Source organism: Somniosus microcephalus, chromosome 13 (assembly GCF_052327205.1).
Source record: "Somniosus microcephalus isolate GS21.2 chromosome 13, FLI_Smic_1.0, whole genome shotgun sequence".
Classification (NCBI taxonomy): domain Eukaryota; kingdom Metazoa; phylum Chordata; class Chondrichthyes; order Squaliformes; family Somniosidae; genus Somniosus; species Somniosus microcephalus.
The window spans coordinates 26,047,275-26,068,122 of NC_140999.1; the positions used below are offsets into that span (position 1 = coordinate 26,047,275).

The following is a 20,848-nucleotide window of genomic DNA, read 5'->3' on the forward strand; positions in this document are numbered from 1 at the left end:
TTTAGAAGAATGAGAGGTGATCTCATTGAAACATGCAAGACTCTGAGAGGGCGTGACCGGGTAGATGCTGAGAGGCTGTTTCGCCTGGCTAGAGAGTCTAGAGCCAATTTTTAAACCGAGTTGGATAGGTACTTGATGATTACAGGGTTACGGACAAAAAGTGGGGATGTGGGACTAAACACGACTGCTCTTTCAAAGAACCAGCACAAGCACGACGGGCCGAATGAGTTTCTATGAATCTCGAGGGGCCATATGGCCTAGACCTACTCCTCCTATTTCTTATGTTCTTAAAGCAAAACATTTGTGTTTTTTTCATTTCAGCTTGAAAACTACTTTTCTAGTCTCAAAAATCCAAAACTCAGGGTAAGTTTGTCTTTTTGCTTGTTAAAATTATTGCAGTCAGTATTGAATGCTCATGAATTTGAGGTCAAAGAAGGTTACTCTTAATCCAACATGTTTGTTTCTATCTCTGGACACTAGAAGTATAAACATTTGAAAATGTGGAGTGTATTGCTAATCTAATTTTCTTTCCCCCACCCGCCACACTCTGAATGAAAGTTGTTTCATAATTTGTTACAGGAGGAACAAGAGGCAGCTAGACGTAGACAACAAAAGGAAAACAAAGAAAATAAGAGTAGTACAACAACTCCAACCAAGGTAATGTGGAGTGTTCAGTTTGAATGAAATAAGTTTTTTTGGCAGTGTATCTATTCGAGCCATTGCAGAAAGCTATTTGGGTAGTTGTAACTTGTCGTTCATCACTGAGAATTGTCCTTTGTGATTTATTTTGTGTTGGAACTACGTCATACTTTTTCTGTCAGATGTCTGACACTGCTGTTGATGTGTACATCATGGCTGACTGAATACTTGATTTGAACTGCAGTTCACAGATGAATTTTGCTTTGTAATTTTCAATTTTTCTGAATTTAATTCTCTGGTATTTCTCTCACTTAGTCATTAGATGTCTATGAAAAGCTTTTCTAACATTTTAGAATTTTAGTGATGACTTGTGAGCAGTTTTTCTCTCTTTTGCACTACTCTTTGGTATTTTCCCTTTTATGTCCTCAAATTCCTCCTGTTTGCTATCTGTTTGGTGTTCGATTGCTCGCTCTGCCCTGGCGCTCATGCTGCCTAGTTATTTTAGTGAAGGCATTTGTGGATATTCAAGTAAATTAAGTACAATATCTTTGAGCCTTTCCTGAAGTACTCCTTTAAAGTGCTGGGCCAGTGATTATAATTGTTAGAATCTTAGAAAATATATAGAATATGGTAGGGGAAAACTTGTATTTTTTGCTAGGAAACCCAAAAGTATGTCATGGTTTCAGTTTTCTGAGTTATCGATGCAGGGATAATGTGTTTTGTTTGTAGTCCAGTAATTGTGACTCTTATCATTGGCAGGATTCTGGTCCTGAAGAGGAAAAAACTGGGGTAACCGGGATTAAAAAAACATCTTCACCTGCTAAACCACGTAAGAGCAAGATAATTAATAAAGGCAAGAGAATTGCAGTTAGAAAAAGAGGGCGCCCCAAGAAAATGAGCTCTGCAATTTCAAAAAGGAATACCAAGAAAAGCCAATCTGCACTGGATCTTTTACATGCTCAGACTTTGTCGGCATCCTCCCCTCAGGGTAAGTTAAGCAGTCAGCTGCAGTTTGTTTTATTTCATGAGTGGGCAAATAACAAATCTTGTTGTATAGAATCATCGAAATTTACAGCACAGAAAGAGGCCATTCGACCCATCGTGTCTGTCCCGGCCAAAAAAGAGCGATCGAGCCTAATCCCACTTTCCAGCTCTTAGTCCGTAGCCCCGTAGGTTACGGCAGTTCAAGTGCATATCCAAGTACTTTTTAAAATGTGATGAGGGTTTCTGCCTCTACCACCCTTTCAGGCCGTGTGTTCCAGACCCCCACCACCCTCTGGGTGAGAGAGGTTCTCCACTCCCCTCTAATCCTTCTACCAATTACTTCAAATCTGTGCCCCCTGGTTATTGACATCTGTGCTAAGGGAAATAGATGCGTCCTATCCACTCTATCTAGGCCCCTCATAATTTTATACACTTCAATTAAGTCTCCCCTTAGCCTAGTAGTCTCCACTCACCCTTGTTGTATATTGTATTTTCAGTGGCATTCCCTAATTTAAACAGTCACCAAAAAAGGTTTCAAGTATAGAATGGGGTTACTGTGTTGGTATTCTTTGAAACCAAAGACACTACAAAATTTGCAGTTCATAATAAGCTATTGGAAAGTTACAGGTAAATATTTTGGTCTCCGAGTTCAGTAGTATGATGCTTCATTTGTGGAGGCACTGAAAGTTCCTCTTAATTTCCAATGGTGAACAGATCTTTGAATAGTGCATTGTAAAAGTGAGCTAAATGCCTTAGTAGCTATTATACAAATTATCCCACTAATTCTTGGGGGGGGTGGGGGGGGGGTGCGTGGTCGTCTATGTAATGGGTAAATTTTGAAAAAGGATGAACTGAAGTTTACTTTTACTTACCAAATGGACATTGAGCTAAATTTAATCTGACCACTGATTTATTCTATGTGATTCTGAAAGCTTGTTTTATACAAATTCACATTCAAACACCCATTCCCTCACCTACAAATATGTGCAGATTGTCGGTGTCAACTTGCAAGGTCTTCCTTGTCTTAATGTGGGATTGAGTTGACTGTGGGGTGGAAAAAAACCTGATATTTTATTTTGTTAGTTAGCTGATCAGTTACTGGTGAATAATATAATCAATGTGTCTAAACCTGGCATAGAATAAGGCAAATCTGGAAACATAATACTGTAGTTGGCAATAGATACCTCCAATTTTGATTGTACAGTTCTGTTACTCATGGCTGCATCCTATTTTTTAAAAATACTTTGGCACAAAAATAATTGCCATTAAAGTTTGTACTTTTACATTGCTATGTCAGCCTTGTTTCAAGTGTTCTAATTTGGGTTTTTAATTGCAACAGATGGGGTTCAATACTAATTTGGCTTTGCCGCCATACATCATAGCAATGTGCTTCTCCAGCTTTGTAACTGTGTTTGGGAATGTTGGATGATTTAGTTGAACCATTTGTATTGAAGCCTGAATGATTTTGGGTGTTGCCATAAGCTATATCACATGGAGTTAATTGTAACTGATGATTATAAACTGATCGTTTGGGAAAACTTCCAGTGTATTGCTTTCAATTTTCAGATGCATACAAGTCACCTCATAGTCCATTTTACCAACTACCTCCCAAAGTGCAACGCTATTCACCCAATCAATTTTTACTGGGTCCTACACCACCTGCACTACAGAAGCTGCTAGGTGAGTACTGCTGCATTTGGTGTTTGTCTACCTATCTGTGTGTAAGTTGATGGCTATTCTCTGCTCTCGATTTATGTAAATTTAATTTTGATTCTTTCTGCTGTAGTCTCTAAGCAGCCTACAAGTCTCCAACACTATTCTTTCTAACTTAATTACTGCTATTGTTGTTTTCTGTTTGCTACTTACTGCTACAGGAAACTCTTTGGTATCCGGGACTGGCGTGGTGCCGGTTTATCAAAAAGTCCGGATTACAGAGAGGTATAGTTAAAAGGTACGAGAGCTCCGTGCACAGCAACAAAGCCAGGCTTCCCTGTTGCTTAGCAACATGTGCAGGAACTCCGGCCCAGACCAAGCGTCCCTGTTGCTTAGCAACAAGTGTAGGAACCCCAGTTAGACAGCCACAGATCCAGGAACTGCCACTAATATGAAGTAAAATTTACCTGCACCTACTCCTGAATTTTGTCGGTTAAGAGATTTCTGGTTATTTAGGTGCCGGTAAATCAAGAGTTTCCTGTATTTTCATTTTTTTAAGTTAGCCACAGCTGCCAAAATGTTAAGTTCTGAGGTTTGATTCATTATTGTTTTCACTGAGAGAATTGTCAAGTCCAATTCTTGATTTAATACCCAAGTTATTTGACAGATATTGAAATGGTAATACAGACATGCAGCTTATATAATCATTTGAAACTTCAATTCAATGATATTTAAAAAACAAGAATGATTCTTACTATTTTTATAAGCACAGTAGTTGCTATCCAGATGGTGCATAAATCCTGTCATTTTGCACTTCGACTACGATAGACCACTTGGAAGGTGGAGATGTTTGGATGGTAACCCTGGAATTTTGAGTTTATTGTAACATCTTTGCTGTTTAACAGTCTCCTGATATGTTTGAGGAAATTCAGTAATCAAGCCAATCTTATACCTTGCATTATCATGTTGGAGAACTCCAACTACAGTACTTCGTAGTTTCTGTTCATTGGCATTCATGTGGCCGCATTACCTCAACCTGTTATGACTTGTAGCCCATTTGGATGTTTCCAAAGGACATCTTGGATTACTTGCATGCAAATCTGATTACAGGTATTTCATGATGCAACTTTGGTTTCCAAAGGTGTTGGAGTAGGTCTTTGGAGTATGGGCAGTGAACCATGGATCCTTAGTTTTGCCCAACCATGGGACAAGAACTAGGCACTCTGAAAACTGCAGGAATACATAGATGTGAAAGATCATCAAGTATACTTGTGCACAAATTGTCCTGAGCAAGGTTATAAAGTAGAATTAAAACCTTGCTGTTTGTCATTGTGCAGTAAGTGTGTGAAATCTTGAAGAGCTGCTGTAAATTGCTGAGTTTGATAGTTACTCAAATACTTGGAAATTACTTGAAAGAAGCCAAAGATATAAATTAAAAGCTAGTGCTTTCTTGTCAAGCTTGTTTGGAAAAATGGCAGTAAACTGGATAATTTCTTTTAAATTCACAAATTTTATTAACACTTAACATGGAAACATCGCTAAGTTGAAATAATGCTGCAGTTATACTTGTCAAAGTGAAAAAATCTCACTAGCCAAGTAAACTGTCAACATTTAAGCCACTGACATTTATAAGGACTAATAACAATGGCCTACAGATTCTGATTGTAACGCTTTTGCCACTTTGACAGCAGATTGATGGGAACCTAGTGAATTAAACATTCTATTTGGACATCTGCAGTGGTCAGCATGCCCGATTGGCAGACCACATGTCAAAATTAATGGACTGCAAATAGTGCAGGCTGTAAATATTGGGTGTGCTGACCTACAGGCCTAAATTTGGATGCGGGTTCCTGTCGCATGAAGTTCTGTACTGGGGACGCCACTGATGAGGCTTACCCCATAGTACCTTAGCAAAACTGAGTTTGAGTGTAATTTTGAGAGATGATACCATGGACAGAGATGAAGCCAGTTAGGGCTTTTGCGATGCTTTAAAATTATGTGGAAAGAGCTGGCAGATGTAAAATCCATCAGACTCCTTACACATTATTAACCAGAAACTGATACGATGTGACAGGTCTCTGTTACGACAAAATCAGCGGATAGACCCTTTAAGCTGAGCAACCTTCATTGATCTTGGCTGAAGATTGCAGCCTACAAGTCAAAAGTATAGACCCTTCTGTATAGGCCAACCACATAGGATGCTGCTGGTAAAATTGTTTTTATTTTTGACTAGATTACATCCAACTAAATAAGGCAAGGATTGAATGCTTTTTATGTTGCTCTCTTTTCACCTTCAACTTTATTCAAGAAGTGTGAAATGAAGAGCCTAGAATGGGAGACCAAAAGCACAGTTCAACAGGAAGTTTTTAAGGAGCTTGTTGAAAGGTGGCAAGGCATATGGAACAGAGCAGAAAATTCTATGGGACATAGTGGCCGAGTGAGTTGCTGAGGGATTCAGGAACAAGCGGAAGTCCAGTGTTGGAGCAGAGGTATAGTTGCAAGGCAGTGGGGCATCACCAAGGTGGGGTTGGGGTGAGACCATGCAGGGACTCGAGGGAGGAGGAGGATTAAAATTTTGAAATGGGAACACTTGCAGCACTTAGCCAGTGGAGTTAGGAAAGGATGGGGATTCTGGGAAAGCGGGAGTTAATGTGGATGAATGTACAGGGTGCAGTTGTTGGCATGAGTTGACTCCTGTGGAGGATTGATGCTGGGAGACCAGCTAGAATGGCTTCAGAAAAATTCAGCTTTGAGATGATGAAGGCATGGACTTTTGAAGGGGAGAGAATGAGGTATAGGTGGATAATGTTGCAGAGCTGGAAGTGCTGGTTGAGCCAGATGTCGGGTCCGCACTTGTCGCAGCTCGAGATGACAGTTGGCTGGGTTGATGGACTTGAAGCTGGAGGCGTTGATGGGAGATCAAGAGCATGACTTCAGTTTTTACATAGGATATATGGCACAGAAACAGGCCATTCGGCCCAACCAGTCCATGCCGGCGTTTATACTCCACTCGAGCCGCCTCCCGTCCTTCCTCATCTAAATCTATCTGCATAACCCTCCATTCCCATCTTGCTCGTATGCTTGTCTAGCCTCCCCTTGAATGCATCTGTACTTTTTGCTTCAACCACTCCGTGGTAGCAAGTTCCACATTCTCACCACTCTTTGGGTAAAGAAGTTAATTCTGAATTCCCTATTGGATTTCTTGATTACTATCTTACATTGATGGCCTCTAGTTATGCTCTTCCCCACAAGTGGAAACATTCTCTCTCTCTCCACTCTATCAAATCCTTTCATAATTTTATAGACCTCAATTAGGTCACCCCTCAGCCATTTTTGAAGAGAAATGAGACCCAGCCTGTTCATCCTTTCCTGATATGTATACCCTTGCATTTCTGGTATCATCCTTGTAAATATTCTCTGCACCCTCTCCAGTGCTTCTATATCCTTTTTATAATATGGCAACCAGAACTGTGTGCAATATTTTAAGTGTGGTCTAACCAAGGTTCGATACAGGTTTAGCATAACTTCCCTACTTTTCAATTCTGTACCTCTAGAAATAAACCCTAGTGTTTGGTTTGCTTTTTTTATGGCCTTGCTAACCTGTGTCGCAACTTTTAGTGATTTGTGTATTTGTACTCCGAGATCCCTTTGTTCCTCTAGCCCACCTAGACTCGCACCCTCCAAGTAATCAACTTCCCTATTCTTCCTACCAAAATGTAATACCTCACATTTATGTGTTGAACTTCATTTGCCAATTATATGCCCATTCTGCAAGTTTATTAATGTCCTCCTGTAATTTGTTGCAGTCTTCCTCAATATTGATTATCTCCTGCCCCCCTCCACAATTTTGTCATCTGCAAATTTAGAAATTGTGTTTTTGATTCCACAGTCTAAATTGTTAATGTAAATTGTGAACAACAGTGGTCCCAGCACTGATGCTTGTGGAACGCCACCACCCACCTTCTGCCACTGAATAGCTACCTTTTACCCCTACCCCATGCTTTCTGTCTTGAAGACAGCTAGCTATCCATTCTGCTACTTGTCCCCTGACTCTGCATTCTCTGACCTTGTTCGTCAGTCTATTATGGGGCACCTTATCAAAGGCCTTTTGAAAATCTAGATAAATTACATCTACTGCATTACCATTGTCTCTCTGTTACCTCTTCAAAAAATTCAGTGAAGTTGGTCAAGCAAGACTTGCCCTTTTGAAATCCATGCTGATGATTCATTACTATGTTTTTGGTTTCTAGATGTTCTATTTTCTCCTTTAGTAGGGATTCCATTATTTTTCCTACCACCAATATTAAGCTGACTGGTCTATAATTCTCTGGACATGTTCTATCCCCCTTAAATATAGGTATTACGTTAGCTATCTGCCAGTCCTCTGGCACTACACCCTTTTCTAACTAATTATTAAGTATGTGTAGTAATGCCTCTGCTATCTCTTCCCTGGATTCTTCTAAAATGCGTGGATGCAATCCAGAGGTTTTTATCCTGAGTTTGATTAGTTTATTTAATATGTCCCCTCTTTTTATACTAAATGCACTTCTCATTACTAATCTCATCATCCAATGTCAGGTCGACCTGTTCTATCTCCCTGGTAAATTCTGAAGCAAAATAATTATTTAGTATTTCTGCCATCTCTCTCTTGTTACCTGTTTATCCCCTAATGGCCCGATTCCCATCCTAACCTTCCTATTTTTATTGATGTGCCGTTAAAATATTTTACTATTTTGTTTTGTTCCTTGATCATTTAATTTCATAGTTCCTCTTTGCCTTCCTAATTGTTTTTGACTTCTCTCCTAATCTCTTTGTATTCTCCCTTATCATGCACACTGCTGCTGTCTATGTACTTAATGTATGCCTCTTTCCTTACCCTCAATTGTTCCCTTATGACTTTATTCATCCATGGAGCCTTATTAGTGTTTAGTTTGTTCTTTCCTTTTAGCGGAATATATTTTCCTAGACTCTTTTGAACACGGTTTTAAATGTTTCCTATTGAAGTTCTACATCGTTGTTTGCCAATATTGTTGCCCATTTTATTTTCGCAAGTTCTATTCTCAGCCCCTCAAAATCAGCTTTTCTCCAATCTATTAGCCTGGTTTTCATCATACTTGTGTCCTTCTCAATTATTTTATTAAAGCGTATTATATTGTCACTATTGCCTAGATGTTCCCCTACTTTTACTTCTCTCATCTGCTCTGGTTCATTCCCCATTACTAGATCCAATAGCGAATCCTCCCTTGTTGGGCTTTTTACATATTGGGTAAGAAAGGAGTCCTGTACACATTGTAGGAACTCCATTCCCTTATCCCCTTTACCTACCTTATCCCTTGTCCAATTAATATTGGGGTAGTTGAAATCCCCCATGATTGTTATTCTATGTTTTATACTCATTTCACTAATTTGTCTGCATATTTCTTCCTCTACCTCCCTTCCACTATGAAGTGGTCTGTACACTACACCTGTTAGCGTGATTGACCCTTTGCGCCAGGGACCCGGGTTCGAATCCGGCCTCAGGCAACTGTGTGGAGTTTGCACATTCTCCCCGTGTTTGCGTGGGTTTCCTCCGGGTGCTCCGGTTTCCTCCCACAGTCCAAAGATGTGTGGGTTAGGTTGATTGGCTATGATAAATTGACCCTTAGTGTTAGGGGGATTAAATACATGGGGTTACGGGGATAGGGTGGGATATGTGTTGGTGTAGGGGTTACGGGGATCGGGTGGGATGTGTGTCGGTGCAGGCTCGATGGGCCGAAATGGCCTCTATCTGCACTGTGGGGTTTCTGTGATTCTGTGATTATCTTGTATCTCTATCCATATGGATTCTATTTTTGTCTTGCTGATAGCTGTGTCACTTTTTTCTACTGCCTTTGTTATCCCTAATGAGTACAGCTACTCCACCTCCCTTTTCCCCTCTATCTTTTCTAATCTATGTTATAATTCCCAGTACTGATCTTTCTGTAGCCATGTCTCCGTAATCCCTACTATGTCTGGTTCCTCAACACATGATTGCCTCTAGCTCCCGTTTTATTACGGACACTCTGCATTGCTGTACAGACAGTTTAGCTCTTTTTTAATAGGATTTCCTCTCACTTTATGTTTAACCATCTTTTTAGACTCCTATTCTATAAACTCTTTATTCCCTTGCCATCAATGTCCTCCTTTACTTTATTCCTTCCTATGCTCTCTTTTATATTTTTATAATTAGGCTGGTTACGTTTCTTGTAGATCCCTTCCCCCCCCCCCATCTTACTAGTTTAAAGCTTTTGCCACCTCCCTATTTACCCTTTCCGCTCGGACACTGGTCCCATCGGTGCAGCTCCTGCCTGTCCCAGAACTGGTGCCAGTGTCCCATGAAAAGGAACCCCTCTTTCCCACACCAGCCCTTTAGCCACGTGTTAATTCTCCTGATCTGTCTGCTCCTATGCCAATTTGCACGTGGCTTGGGCAATAATCCAGAGATTATTACCCTCGAGGCCCTGCTTTTTAATTTAGAGCCGAACTCATACTCTTTCAGCAGTACCTCCTCCCTGTTCCTACCTCTGTCGTTTGTTCCAACATGGACCATGACAACTGGATTTGCCCCCTCCCTTTCCAGCCGCTGTGAGATATCCCTTACGCTGACAACACACCCTTCAGGATTCTCATTCTTGACTGCAGAGGACGCTATTTATCCCCCTAATAATAGAGTCCCCCATCACTACCACATTTCTATTCTCTCTCTCTCCCTCCCTCCTCTTTCTCCCCCCCCCCCCCCCCTTCCCTTTGGACAGCCTTCTGAGCCACGGTGCCTTGATCTGCATTATGGCTGTCATTCCTGCAGTCTTTCTCCTTGTCCTCACTGGTAGCGAGTACTTCATACCTGATGGACAGGACCAGTGTCTGCGGCACCTCCTTCTCAACCTCTCTTAAATCCCCGCTCCCTAGCAGTCACACCCTCCCCTTCCTGAACCTGTTTCCCTCTGGGGTGTGACTGCATTCTGGATAAAGCTGTCCAGAAATTCCTTCCCCTCCCTTATACGTCGGAGTGCCACCAACTCGCACTGCAGCTCAATGACTGAGCTGGAGAGATTTGAGATGGCGATGACAGCCGCAGACATGTTCGCTCAGGCCAGTCTCAAACTCCCACATACTGCAGTCCAGACACACAACCCGCCCTGCCATATCTTAGTCTAGCCTTATTTTATTTATTTAATTAGTTCAAGCCTTTATTCAATTATTTTTGCCAGCCTTCTTGGAGCGTTTTAGTTCATTCATATCTCGATAGATGGGCAGTTTGAGAGCATGGCAACAATCTTTAGGTCAATGGCGCAGGTAGTGAGGTCGAGCAGAGTGTTGTCATTGTGCATGTAGATGCTGCTTCCAGACTGCATCATACAGGTAGTGAAAAGTAGATGGCCGAGGATGTACTGTTAATTACACCGGAGGTAGGTGTGTGAGCAGAGGAGGAAAAGCCATCAGCTGCAATGTAATACTTTCCTATTGGTTCGAGTGGAGTCCGAGACATCGGTGTCCAAGGTGCACCGCAGTGGAGAGATATTGGAGGATGGAATGGTGTCTGTTGAAGGTGGCGTAGTCAAGGAAAATGAGGAATGGGGAACCATGGTTAGAATTCCGCAGGATGCTGTTCGTGATTTTGACTAGTGGTGTTTTGTGCTGTGGGTGAGGCAGAAGCATGATTAAAGGCACTTGAAGGGGTTGTAAGGGAGAATTATTATAGTTAAAATTTGATGACACTAAGCAGATTCCTGTTAAATCACTTCCCTACTCCATAGCTAAAAGTCCGGTTACCAGCTCCTTAGGCCCTTGACTGCCATGCTGTACCTACTGCTCAGAATATGGCTCTGATTTATTCTCCCAATTGTTTTGCTTTTGTTTGTTGCAACTGCTTTGCACATCCTTAATGGACAGACTGAAAGCTTACTGTAGGGAAAGAATAGTGCAACTCTGTTGTGCTACACACACTGGTGTAGAATGGTAGTGTACCCATGCACACTAGTTGGGGAGTCTAGAATTTAGGGGTCTAAATCTCAGGATAAGGGGTCGGCCATTTAGGACTGAGATGAGGAGAAATTTCTTCACTCAGAGGGTGGTGAATCTTTGGAATTCTCTACCCCAGAGGGCTGTGGCTGCTCAGTTGTGGAGTATATTCAAGACAAAGATCGATAGATTTTTGGATATTAAGGGTATCGGGGGATATGGGGATAGTGCAGGAAGGTGGAGTTGAGGTTGAAGATCAGCCATGATTTTATAGAATGGAGGAGCATGCTCAAAGGAACAAATGGCCTACTCCTCCTATTTCCTAGGTTCACACCACTATTTTTTCTTAGCGTGCTTTTAAGTTTCGTATTTGTAGTACAGGACTGTGAAATGTGACTAGATTTTAAATACTGTTATTCCACAGTTAGCTTTATTTTACTTGTCCTTTATTGCTAGTATGTTAACTTACTAATGTTTCTGCATTTTAAGTATGCATTTTAAGTACTTAAGAGCATCTTTATAATGTTTATTTAAAAACTATTTTGTTGAAGAAATCCATCGCCAAAAGTTCTCAATTCACTAATGAGTTCAAAAATACAGAAGGTTTTCAAAATTTCCCTCCCAAGTCCACAGAACTGTTTTCCTTTTTAGTTTAATGTTTTATTGATTGTAGGAATGTGTTCATTAAAAAAAAGTACAATACATTAACTAATAATGATCAAATCCAGAGTCTTTCAGGTTACAATATCTGCAGTTCATGGCATATATGAAGACACCTCAGTACAAGACAAACTTACAGCAGTTATTGGACCAGGAAAAGGTACATCTTTCGGATCATTCCTCAAACATTTCACCATGAGAATTTAATGATGTGGTTAAGGACATGATATTCTGTCAAAATTAATGGGCTGCACATATGTAAATTGGGCATGCTGATCTAAATGCCCAAACACCAATGGCAAAGTTTACCCCATAGTATCTTGGCAAAACTGAGCTTTCGTGTAATTTGTCATAACGGTTCCTTGGCAGATGATACCTTCACCTCCCCTCCTCTCTCCTAATGTAATTTATTTTCCCCTCTCTCCATATTCTCCTCCCTCTCCCCCTCCCTCTCCCCCTCCCTCTCCCCCTCCCTCTCCCCCTCCCCCTCCCTCTCCCCCTCCCTCTCCCCCTCCCTCTCCCCCTCCCTCTCCCCCTCCCTCTCCCCCTCCCCCTCCCTCTCCCTCTCCCCCTCCCCCTCCCCCTCCCCCTCCCCCTCCCCCTCCCCCTCCCCCTCCCCCTCCCCCTCCCCCTCCCCCTCCCCCTCTACATTCTCTCTCTCGCTCTCTCCAAATCCCCCCTCTGTTTCCAACCCCCCCCCTCCCCTCTCCGCTCTGATTCAGGCTTTCTGCAAAAGTCAGTTCTCCTTATGATCAGAAACGTAATATTAACATGGTAGTAGGATGAGCAATGAGCCTGTTTTCCCATTGGTATGTTCACTTGAAAGGATCTTTGAAATGCAACATTAAGCAAAGCAGTTAGAGTTCACTCTTGCAAATTACAGCATTGGTAAATGGAGGAGTTTGCTGACTGCATCACTAGAGAAACCTTTTAGTTTAAATATTTTTGGGCTTAAAATAAAAGCAATTTAAGGTTAGCAATGAACCCTTAGCATGACCTAACTTAGCACAGCAATTGACATAATTATTTTAAGTTTGGCGAGTTTCAGAAAATGATTGCCAATAAGGTAGCTTTTAATGAAATGTAACTTTCTTGTTTATTTCACAGTTGAAGAATATGCAGTTGACGGGAACAGCACAGCAGCTGTTTAGGCACTGTCAGACACAGAAAGAAGAAGTCCGCCTTCTTTTTCAGCAAAAACTTGAAGAGGTATAAACTGGCCACATCTGTAAAATATAAAGCTGCTTACCAAGAACTGCATTTCTCTGAATACAGGATTTTTTTTCCTCTTCATCAGCAAATTATAAAATACAAGTTGACATTTCAAGTCGAACCCTTGCTGGAGTTCTGAAGAAGAGGTCCCTGCTATGCATTTTCTGTTTTTGTTTGTATTGTACACAGTAAATTGTGTTGCTGTTACCTACGGTTTTGTGACCCTATTCTCTATCCACTCAAAAAGTGGTTACAGATAAATGCCTCAAGCTTAATTCAGTTGTGATTCTCTTTTTCCCTTTGTACAGGAGAGCTTTAAGTGTAAATTCTTGGCCTAGATATCAAATGTGTGCTATCTTAATTGAATAGTTGACAGGGGCGAGTGGGGGGGCGGTGGGGGAGCGGAGAAACTCTATCTCAAAAAAAACATGGAGCACTGTTGTGAACCACTGCTTAGTAACTCGGTGTATTTATGGAAGATGGGGATACCCTGAGCAAGTATTTTGCTGCAAGTCTTCCACTATATTATGTTGCTTCAGATCCAGTCAGCAGGATATGTTTGGCTACAGCAATCAACAAGTTAATTTTCCAAATTACTTTCCAATCAAAATGCCATGCCGAATTTGAAAAAAAAAAATTTCTGAAAAAGTAATTGAATAGAGCTGTAATGTGCTTGTATATGAACTGTTGAGGAACTGAGATTATCTTTCTCAGTTGTGGAACGTTTTAAATTTACATTTTTGCCACTTTTTTTTCCCCCCCACCCTTTTTTTTTCTTCCAGTTGGGTATAAAGGCCATGACATTCAATGATTTACTCCAAGCACAGAAAGAGATCATCGCTCACAACAGGCAGCTAAAAGAACAGACAAAGCAGCTGGAAAAGGATAATGGTGACCTCAGGAAACAAAGTCTGCAGCTGGTAATTATTTAATGGGTTTGGAGTGGGATGTAATTAAAAAGATGGCATTTTTGAATCCTGCAGCAGGCTGAGCTGCTTGACCTATTGTCAGTTGTAATTAGAAGGCATGTGTTAGTATAGAAGTTATTGCCAAACACTGCTATGAAGTATTAAAAAAAATCTTGGATACATTAGTGTTCTTGCCTTGTGATTATGGTTATCTCTTTTATAAAAATAAAATATATTTTAATGTTTTAGGGAATACAATGGCATATCCATCTTCAGTTCTGATCATCATCAGTTTGCTAGGAGCTGCTGAGTTGGGCTGGGCTGCTTTCCTCATGAGGGAGAAAATGAACAAATTGTTGTGTTCCCGTCTCACGCAGCTCCTCAACAAGTTGGTGGTCTAGATAGAAATGCAGGTTGGCTTTCAGCATGCAGCATTTTTAAGGTGAAGTGACTTAAGATAATATAGTAGGATAATAGACTTTTGTTAAAACATTTAGGAGATGCTGTAATTTTTGTTCTGGCTATGATGGATCTTGAAATATGAGCACTTTTATTTGGGTGAGGGGTAGTTGAAAGGTTTTCCATTTGTTCACTTGGATCATAAATGTTGCAGCTGAAAGCACGATGTGAAGAGCTAAATTTGGATTGGTCTTCTCTGTCTTTGGACAACCTGCTGAAGGAGAAACAAGCCTTGAAGAGTCAGATCTCAGAAAAACAAAGACACTGCTTAGAACTTCAGGTAGGATACCAATAAACTTATTACTCTTCTAATTTTCTAAACAGAAATTCAAAATTTGACAGTTTGGTTTTCTTGTGTAAGCAAAGTCTCCTTTGGCTGAATCCAAAATGACACACGTAATGGAAAATTGAAACAAAGTTCACCTTTTGACAAATTTGTTCATCAGATATGCAAGAAAGACAGGTCCGCAATACTCCAAGACACCATGATCAGCCAACTTGGTTCATTAATGGGATTGGGACGAAGGGTAGACTTGTAACTATGAGCTGAGATTTTTCCTATTTAACTCTAATATGCCTAAAGTTGTGTCTGACAAGGGTGGTTCTGGCTGGAGAAGCAGTAGGAAGCTTTACCCTTGCCCTGGACTGTGGATTTATATTGGGTTAAATCCAACAGTACCCTTGCACACACCATGGGTCCTAAGCCATAGCTCTTCTGAACCTGTTCCTAACCTCTCTGGGCTTAGTGGGGTATATCCTTAAGGGGATAGAGTGCACGCTAAATTATATTGCAACCAAACTCTATACTGTTGTACACTTCAGTAGCTTGTTTTGGATACTATTAAACATGGCAGTTTTTTTTTTGCATGTGTCAGACACTGGGGCTGACAAAGTTTATGGAAATTGGGTAAGTTCCTATTTTGCACAAACTTGTTTTTATTTAATTTGAGGTCTTGTAGCAATGGGATTGGCAAATAATGTATTTAATGGTGGTGGTCTTGCAATTAAAATGCCTGGAACCCTTTCACTCTGCTCTAATCTTGTGCATACAGGTTACAAGATGGTGAATCTATTTCCCTTGTTTTAATGGCTACAATATTAATCTTGGAACCAAACCGATGTTTAAGATGAACAGGGAAGTTATTTAACTATATTGAGTAACTTCTTGAATAAATTGCTCACTATCCTAGATATAAATACTTAAAATCTTGTGAAATTTTGTGGTCAACTTGGTAAGATTGCCAGTCCTGCAAATGTTAAATTGGCCACTTATTGCACCCATGCCCTGTCATCAAGCACTCTAAGGTCTGTCATTGCATTGGCTAGGATGTAGGGTAAATTTCCTTGTACATCTCTTGCTGTAGGCTGCATCAGTGTCACTTTACTGTGCGAGCCCCCAATTTGCAGGTGAGGCTAGGTTGGCATCATGTGAAATTATGCTGCACACTCTGACCCAAATGGAAACTAAGGGACAGTGATGAAATTCAGTTTGCTTGTGATTCATGCAGCTGTCAAAATAAAATATAGCTACTTTTTATATTGGTGTCAGTGCAGTGTTTTGCGTTGCCTGTTGGGCAACTGCTGACGACCACAATGTGAACCAGTTGGATTTATTAAGGAACGCACATGGTCATTTAATTGCATTGTTTTAGAAAAGGAAACTTTCCATGTATTTGCACAGACTTTAAATATGAAACTGTATGTTGGTAATTTGAGTATTTGGAGAAATGGGATTAAGAATATTGTTGTTTCCCCATATTAACTCTCTTATCTTCCCTGGCACCATTAGATAAGCATTGTGGAGTTGGAGAAGAGTCAGCGACAGCAAGAGCTAATACAGCTCAAGTCATACATGCCATCAGATGATGTATCTCTTCAGCTGCGCCACAAAAACAAAAACTATGAGATGGATACAGAAAGGAACAGATACCAACTTGAAATTGATTGTCCTAAAATTCCAATGGCAATGATGAATGGTCTGAGCCCCGAACTCTCTATTAATGGAAATGCAACACCGTTTGAAATTCATAGTTCTTTAAACCGGCCTCCTTCCAAATCACAGAATGTGTACAGCACTGTGTTTCCAGAGCAGGAGAATGGGCTGTGCATCCCAAACCTTATGAGTAAACACAAAGCAGACAGATTACCAACTCACTCTCTTCCTGACTACACCAGATTTTCTCCAGCCAAAATAGCACTTCGTCGACATTTGAACCAGGATCATACTGGAGGGGGAAAGCTTGCACATGATGTACAACTGGCATGTGCCCAGAGGTCAGTGACAGATGCTGTTTCTGAATGCGAAAGTGAAGTAATGCTGCAGTTAAGTGTTTTGTTTGTACTTCTCCCAACGAACGAGGGGCAAGTATTGTCCCCGAGGGGTATAAGTATTGCTTATCTGGTTATTAAAGAAATCTTTGTTATTGCATGAAATTGAACTGGCTAATATATCAGTGTTCATTGGGTGAAAGTTTTGGTTATGTAATCTATCAAGTACCCTTTTGATGGTTTGTTTGACCATATCCAAAATTGGCACTTGAATGGAACTTTTTAAAAATTGAAATGTTATTGCACAATTCTAACAGTATGAGCAAACAAAAAAAAATCCAAGAAAAAAGGATGAGTAGTAGGCAAACTCCTAAAGATGAACTGGAAAAATGTTATTCCTGACTGCACCCAGGAGACCTGGACTTCAGAAGACTAGTGACATTTCGTGTGCATTATGCTGATGACAGTCCTGCCTGTACACTGTCCAGTCCATAGTTAAAACATCTGATTGACCTGGCCAGTCCCCAAAAGAACTTTATTTTAAATATATTCATTCACGAGATGCGAGTGTTGTGGCATTTATTGCCCATCCCTAATTGCCCTTGACCAGGTGGTGGTGAGCTGCCGCTTTGAATTGCTTCCGTGTGGTGAAGCTACTCCCACAGTACTGTTAGTTAGGGAGTTCCAGGATTTTGACCCAGTGACAATAAAGGAACGGCGATGAAGGATTGGTTTTCTGTAATATGTTACCTAGGAATAGAAGGAATCTAAATCTGCATAAGAGGAGAACTATGTACAAACTAGTGACCATCTTGTTAGGCTCCAAGATAACACTTCTGGCAACTTGTTTTATGGCAAGCTTTGAAGTGCGTTAGCTGCAGGGCAACTTTTTTGTGATTCTTTACCGCCCTACACGCAAAGGGTGGTAGAAGTTCGCAACTCTCTTCCACAAACGGCAGTTGATGCTGCGTCAGTTGTTAATTTTAAATCTGAGATTGATCGATTTCTGTTAACCAAATGTATTAAAGGATATGGGGCAAAGGCAGGTATATGGAGTTCGATCACAGATGAGATACGATCTCATTGAATGGCGGAACTGGCACGCGGGGCTAACTGGCCTAATGCTGTTCCTATGTTACGGAAATTTAACCAAGGATACCAAATATAACTTTAAGTGTATATTTATACGATCAGTTTCAACTCTGTTGTATCAAAGTGAAATTGGCTGATTCATTGCAGGATTGAAAACCTAAAAGAAGCTGCCCTCCCACATCAGAGTCCAGGAATTCCAAATGGTGTTCAGCATGGTTCAGGTGAACAGCAACCCTTGTCCCCGGCAGCCCAGCAGATGACATGCGAGAAAAACGTAGAGAAGGTATTCATAGTATAGTGCTGATAACTTTGTTTTTCTGTTGCTGGTTTATAAAGCATATGCAGTGTGGTACGATTCATGTTGTATGAATTTTTTACAGTTAACTCAATCCTGTATGGTGTTTTCTGTTTTGAAGTGTTCATATTTTATTCACTAATTTGCTTCTGCATTGTTGCATATTCATATTTCCTCATTCTTTCAACTTCTGCATACATTAGGATATAAACTATCCTTTCATGGGTGGATGGTACCCTGGTAAACCTGAGTTCAATCACAAGGAGTGTGGAAGCAAATTCAGTCTGATCTCAATTACGGAGTATGTAGCTACATATAAAGGCATGCCACTTGATGAAAAGAGGAGGAAATCATCTGGCATTGCTTCTTGAATCGTCCATCAATTTTTTCTCTAATATGAGGGTCTGCTAGGCATAGCATCAGTTCTTAATGGCGATAAGGCCTGGAGTACAGGAAACTTTGTGCTATCCGGCACCGACAGGACCGAGCTGTTGCCGTCCCATCAAAACTGCCGGACAAACCAGCGCTAATGTTGAAACATACGGAGATTTTGAGCTCCCTATTTGGTAACAAACCCTGTTGCTTAGCAACAGCTTCTAAACAGTCGGCTGTACCTTGCAAGCATCTCTGTAGCTTAGCAACAGCTTCAGCAAGACTTTGCAGAGCCTGACTGGTGGGGGAAAAAAAGCAACAAAAAGAAAAAAAACCTTTTGCCGGTGGCTCGAGCATTCCGGACAGTTAACTTCTGGATAAACCAAAGTTTCCTGTATTGATTGTAGCTCAAAACAGAAATGCTTGTCACGTCCTGGTCTGATAGAGAATTAAGTGTGTGTCCCTCTGAAACCACTGCAATATCACTGGGAGCAATTGCTGGCATCTTGAAGGAGTTCGATTCATTTTGATGTTGCCATTTTGGACCAGCCTGATTTTGAATTGATCTTGGAGCAGTTCAGTTACTGGAAAACTCATTATTGGTTTGGTGTGACTCTCAGGCCAACTCTCAAAGGCAATCATTCAGGCAAGAGTGGCTTACCTCTCTACAAAAACCAGGAGTTCTTGTTCCACTTGGAAACAGATTTTCCAGCTGCCAGTCAGGAAAAAGAATTGAGCCCAGTTAGAGCCTGTACTCAAACATGGGAACATACAAACAAAAATGTGGTACATCAAGCCTGCCCCAACCAGGCATGGTGCAGCCTTGCATATCATTGTTTTTCCTTTGGCCCCTGCTCCCCAGTCTCTCAACCCACTGGAAGAAGCAAAATAACACCTCTGGTGGGTTAGGAAAAATCACTAAGGAAATTCCTCTCTGGTTCCTGATGACAATCAAGCAAGCTCCAGAAGTCCACACTAACTCACGAGCGTCGCTAATCCCAGGTACCCCACAGCCTACCTTTTTATTACTTGAAATGCTCTCCTTTCTCGGGCACTTGTTCAACTGGGAGTCCAAGCTCACTGTCTCTTTGGTGATCTGTTGCAGAGGGTGATGAATCTGTGAAAAGGATTGCTTATTATCTAAACTAACTCTTTTATAATTATGCCTCCTAGTTTTCCCATCCCTATCCACCTCAAATAGCTTATCCAACTAGACAATCTATTCCTTTCATCAATTTAAATATTTCAAGCATAACTCTTCTAAATGACATTTGGCTAATGAGCATAGCCTCAACTTCTGAAGCCTCTCTTGATAGCTAAGAGTTCCAAGAGGTAGCTGCTCCAGATACATCATTTTGATCATCCTCCATTGTACTTTCCCCAGGGCTTCAGTATCCCCACCAAGTGTGGAAATCAAAACTGGACACGCGACTCCAAAGCCTCTCGAAGCTATCAAAGATGTGTGATTTGTGATTTGCATAATGCATCTCCCCATTCTTTCAGCACTCTAGGATAATTGTCAATTCCAGTAGCGCAATCAGCATCGAAATGGTTTCATCCTCACCTACGACCATTTCTACATGTACTGCGCTCTTCAAATATAGTTTAGTTTTCAGCTACAAAGCTCTCATCAGCTGCTCAACTGACTTCTAATTGGTGGTGGTAGAGCTGTCTGAGAGGTGTGTGTGTGTTATCTCGTGATGCAATAGTTAGTGAGTTTTCAGTTCTAGCATGAAGATAATTAGTTTTTCTGTGGGGTCTGGATGTTGAAAGGTATAACTTGTTCTGACTGCTGTTGATGAGCATCGTTCATACTCTGACCATGGCCCTTGTTGAAAAGAGAATTTACTTTATAGCCACAGTGGAATGGGTAGGTTACCAGCCACTATTAGTAATGAGGCTGGCAATGTCCAGGGTGTCTTTGCTAGCCCCACCCTGTATTGAATGAGTGGTGCATGTCCTAAATAGGAATGCTCAGTCACAAATACCCAAAACCAAGAGACTGGACTTCCAGACTTGCTGTGTGTAGGTCTGCAGTTACAGTTCCCAGTGTCGCCATGCCTGCTGCTTCACCACTCACTTAGTGATTGACGTTGAATTTGTGCTGAACTAAATTGACCTTCCTCATCCTACATTTTGTGCTTTAATGGAAAAGTGAGGCAAGACTGATGGGGAATTTTAAACTAGAATCTTGGCTTTTTCTTGCCTCACAATGCAGCTAGGATCCGCGGGCTTGCTACTCTGAGCTGTGTATACGGCTACTGGTATGACAAATGGCAGAGCTGCTGTATTCTCACGTCATAGTGAGATGGTTGTAATGCTACAA

At 41.1% G+C, this 20,848-nt stretch overlaps 1 protein-coding gene across 5 annotated transcripts in view; it reads left to right on the forward strand.

Moving 5' to 3' along the window:
• The window catches only part of dot1l (DOT1-like histone H3K79 methyltransferase), a 98,726-nt gene that overhangs the window by 40,681 nt on the left and 37,197 nt on the right, over positions 1-20,848 (forward strand). For all 5 annotated transcript variants that reach the window (XM_086004666.1, XM_086004662.1, XM_086004664.1 and 2 more), the window contains exons 12-21: positions 322-363; positions 580-657; positions 1,399-1,627; positions 3,190-3,303; positions 11,985-12,076; positions 13,024-13,125; positions 13,911-14,048; positions 14,650-14,775; positions 16,285-16,769; positions 18,003-18,138. In XM_086004666.1, the coding sequence (XP_085860792.1) occupies positions 322-363; positions 580-657; positions 1,399-1,627; positions 3,190-3,303; positions 11,985-12,076; positions 13,024-13,125; positions 13,911-14,048; positions 14,650-14,775; positions 16,285-16,769; positions 18,003-18,138 (1,542 nt within the window). The remainder of the gene's footprint in view (positions 1-321; positions 364-579; positions 658-1,398; positions 1,628-3,189; positions 3,304-11,984; positions 12,077-13,023; positions 13,126-13,910; positions 14,049-14,649; positions 14,776-16,284; positions 16,770-18,002; positions 18,139-20,848) is intronic.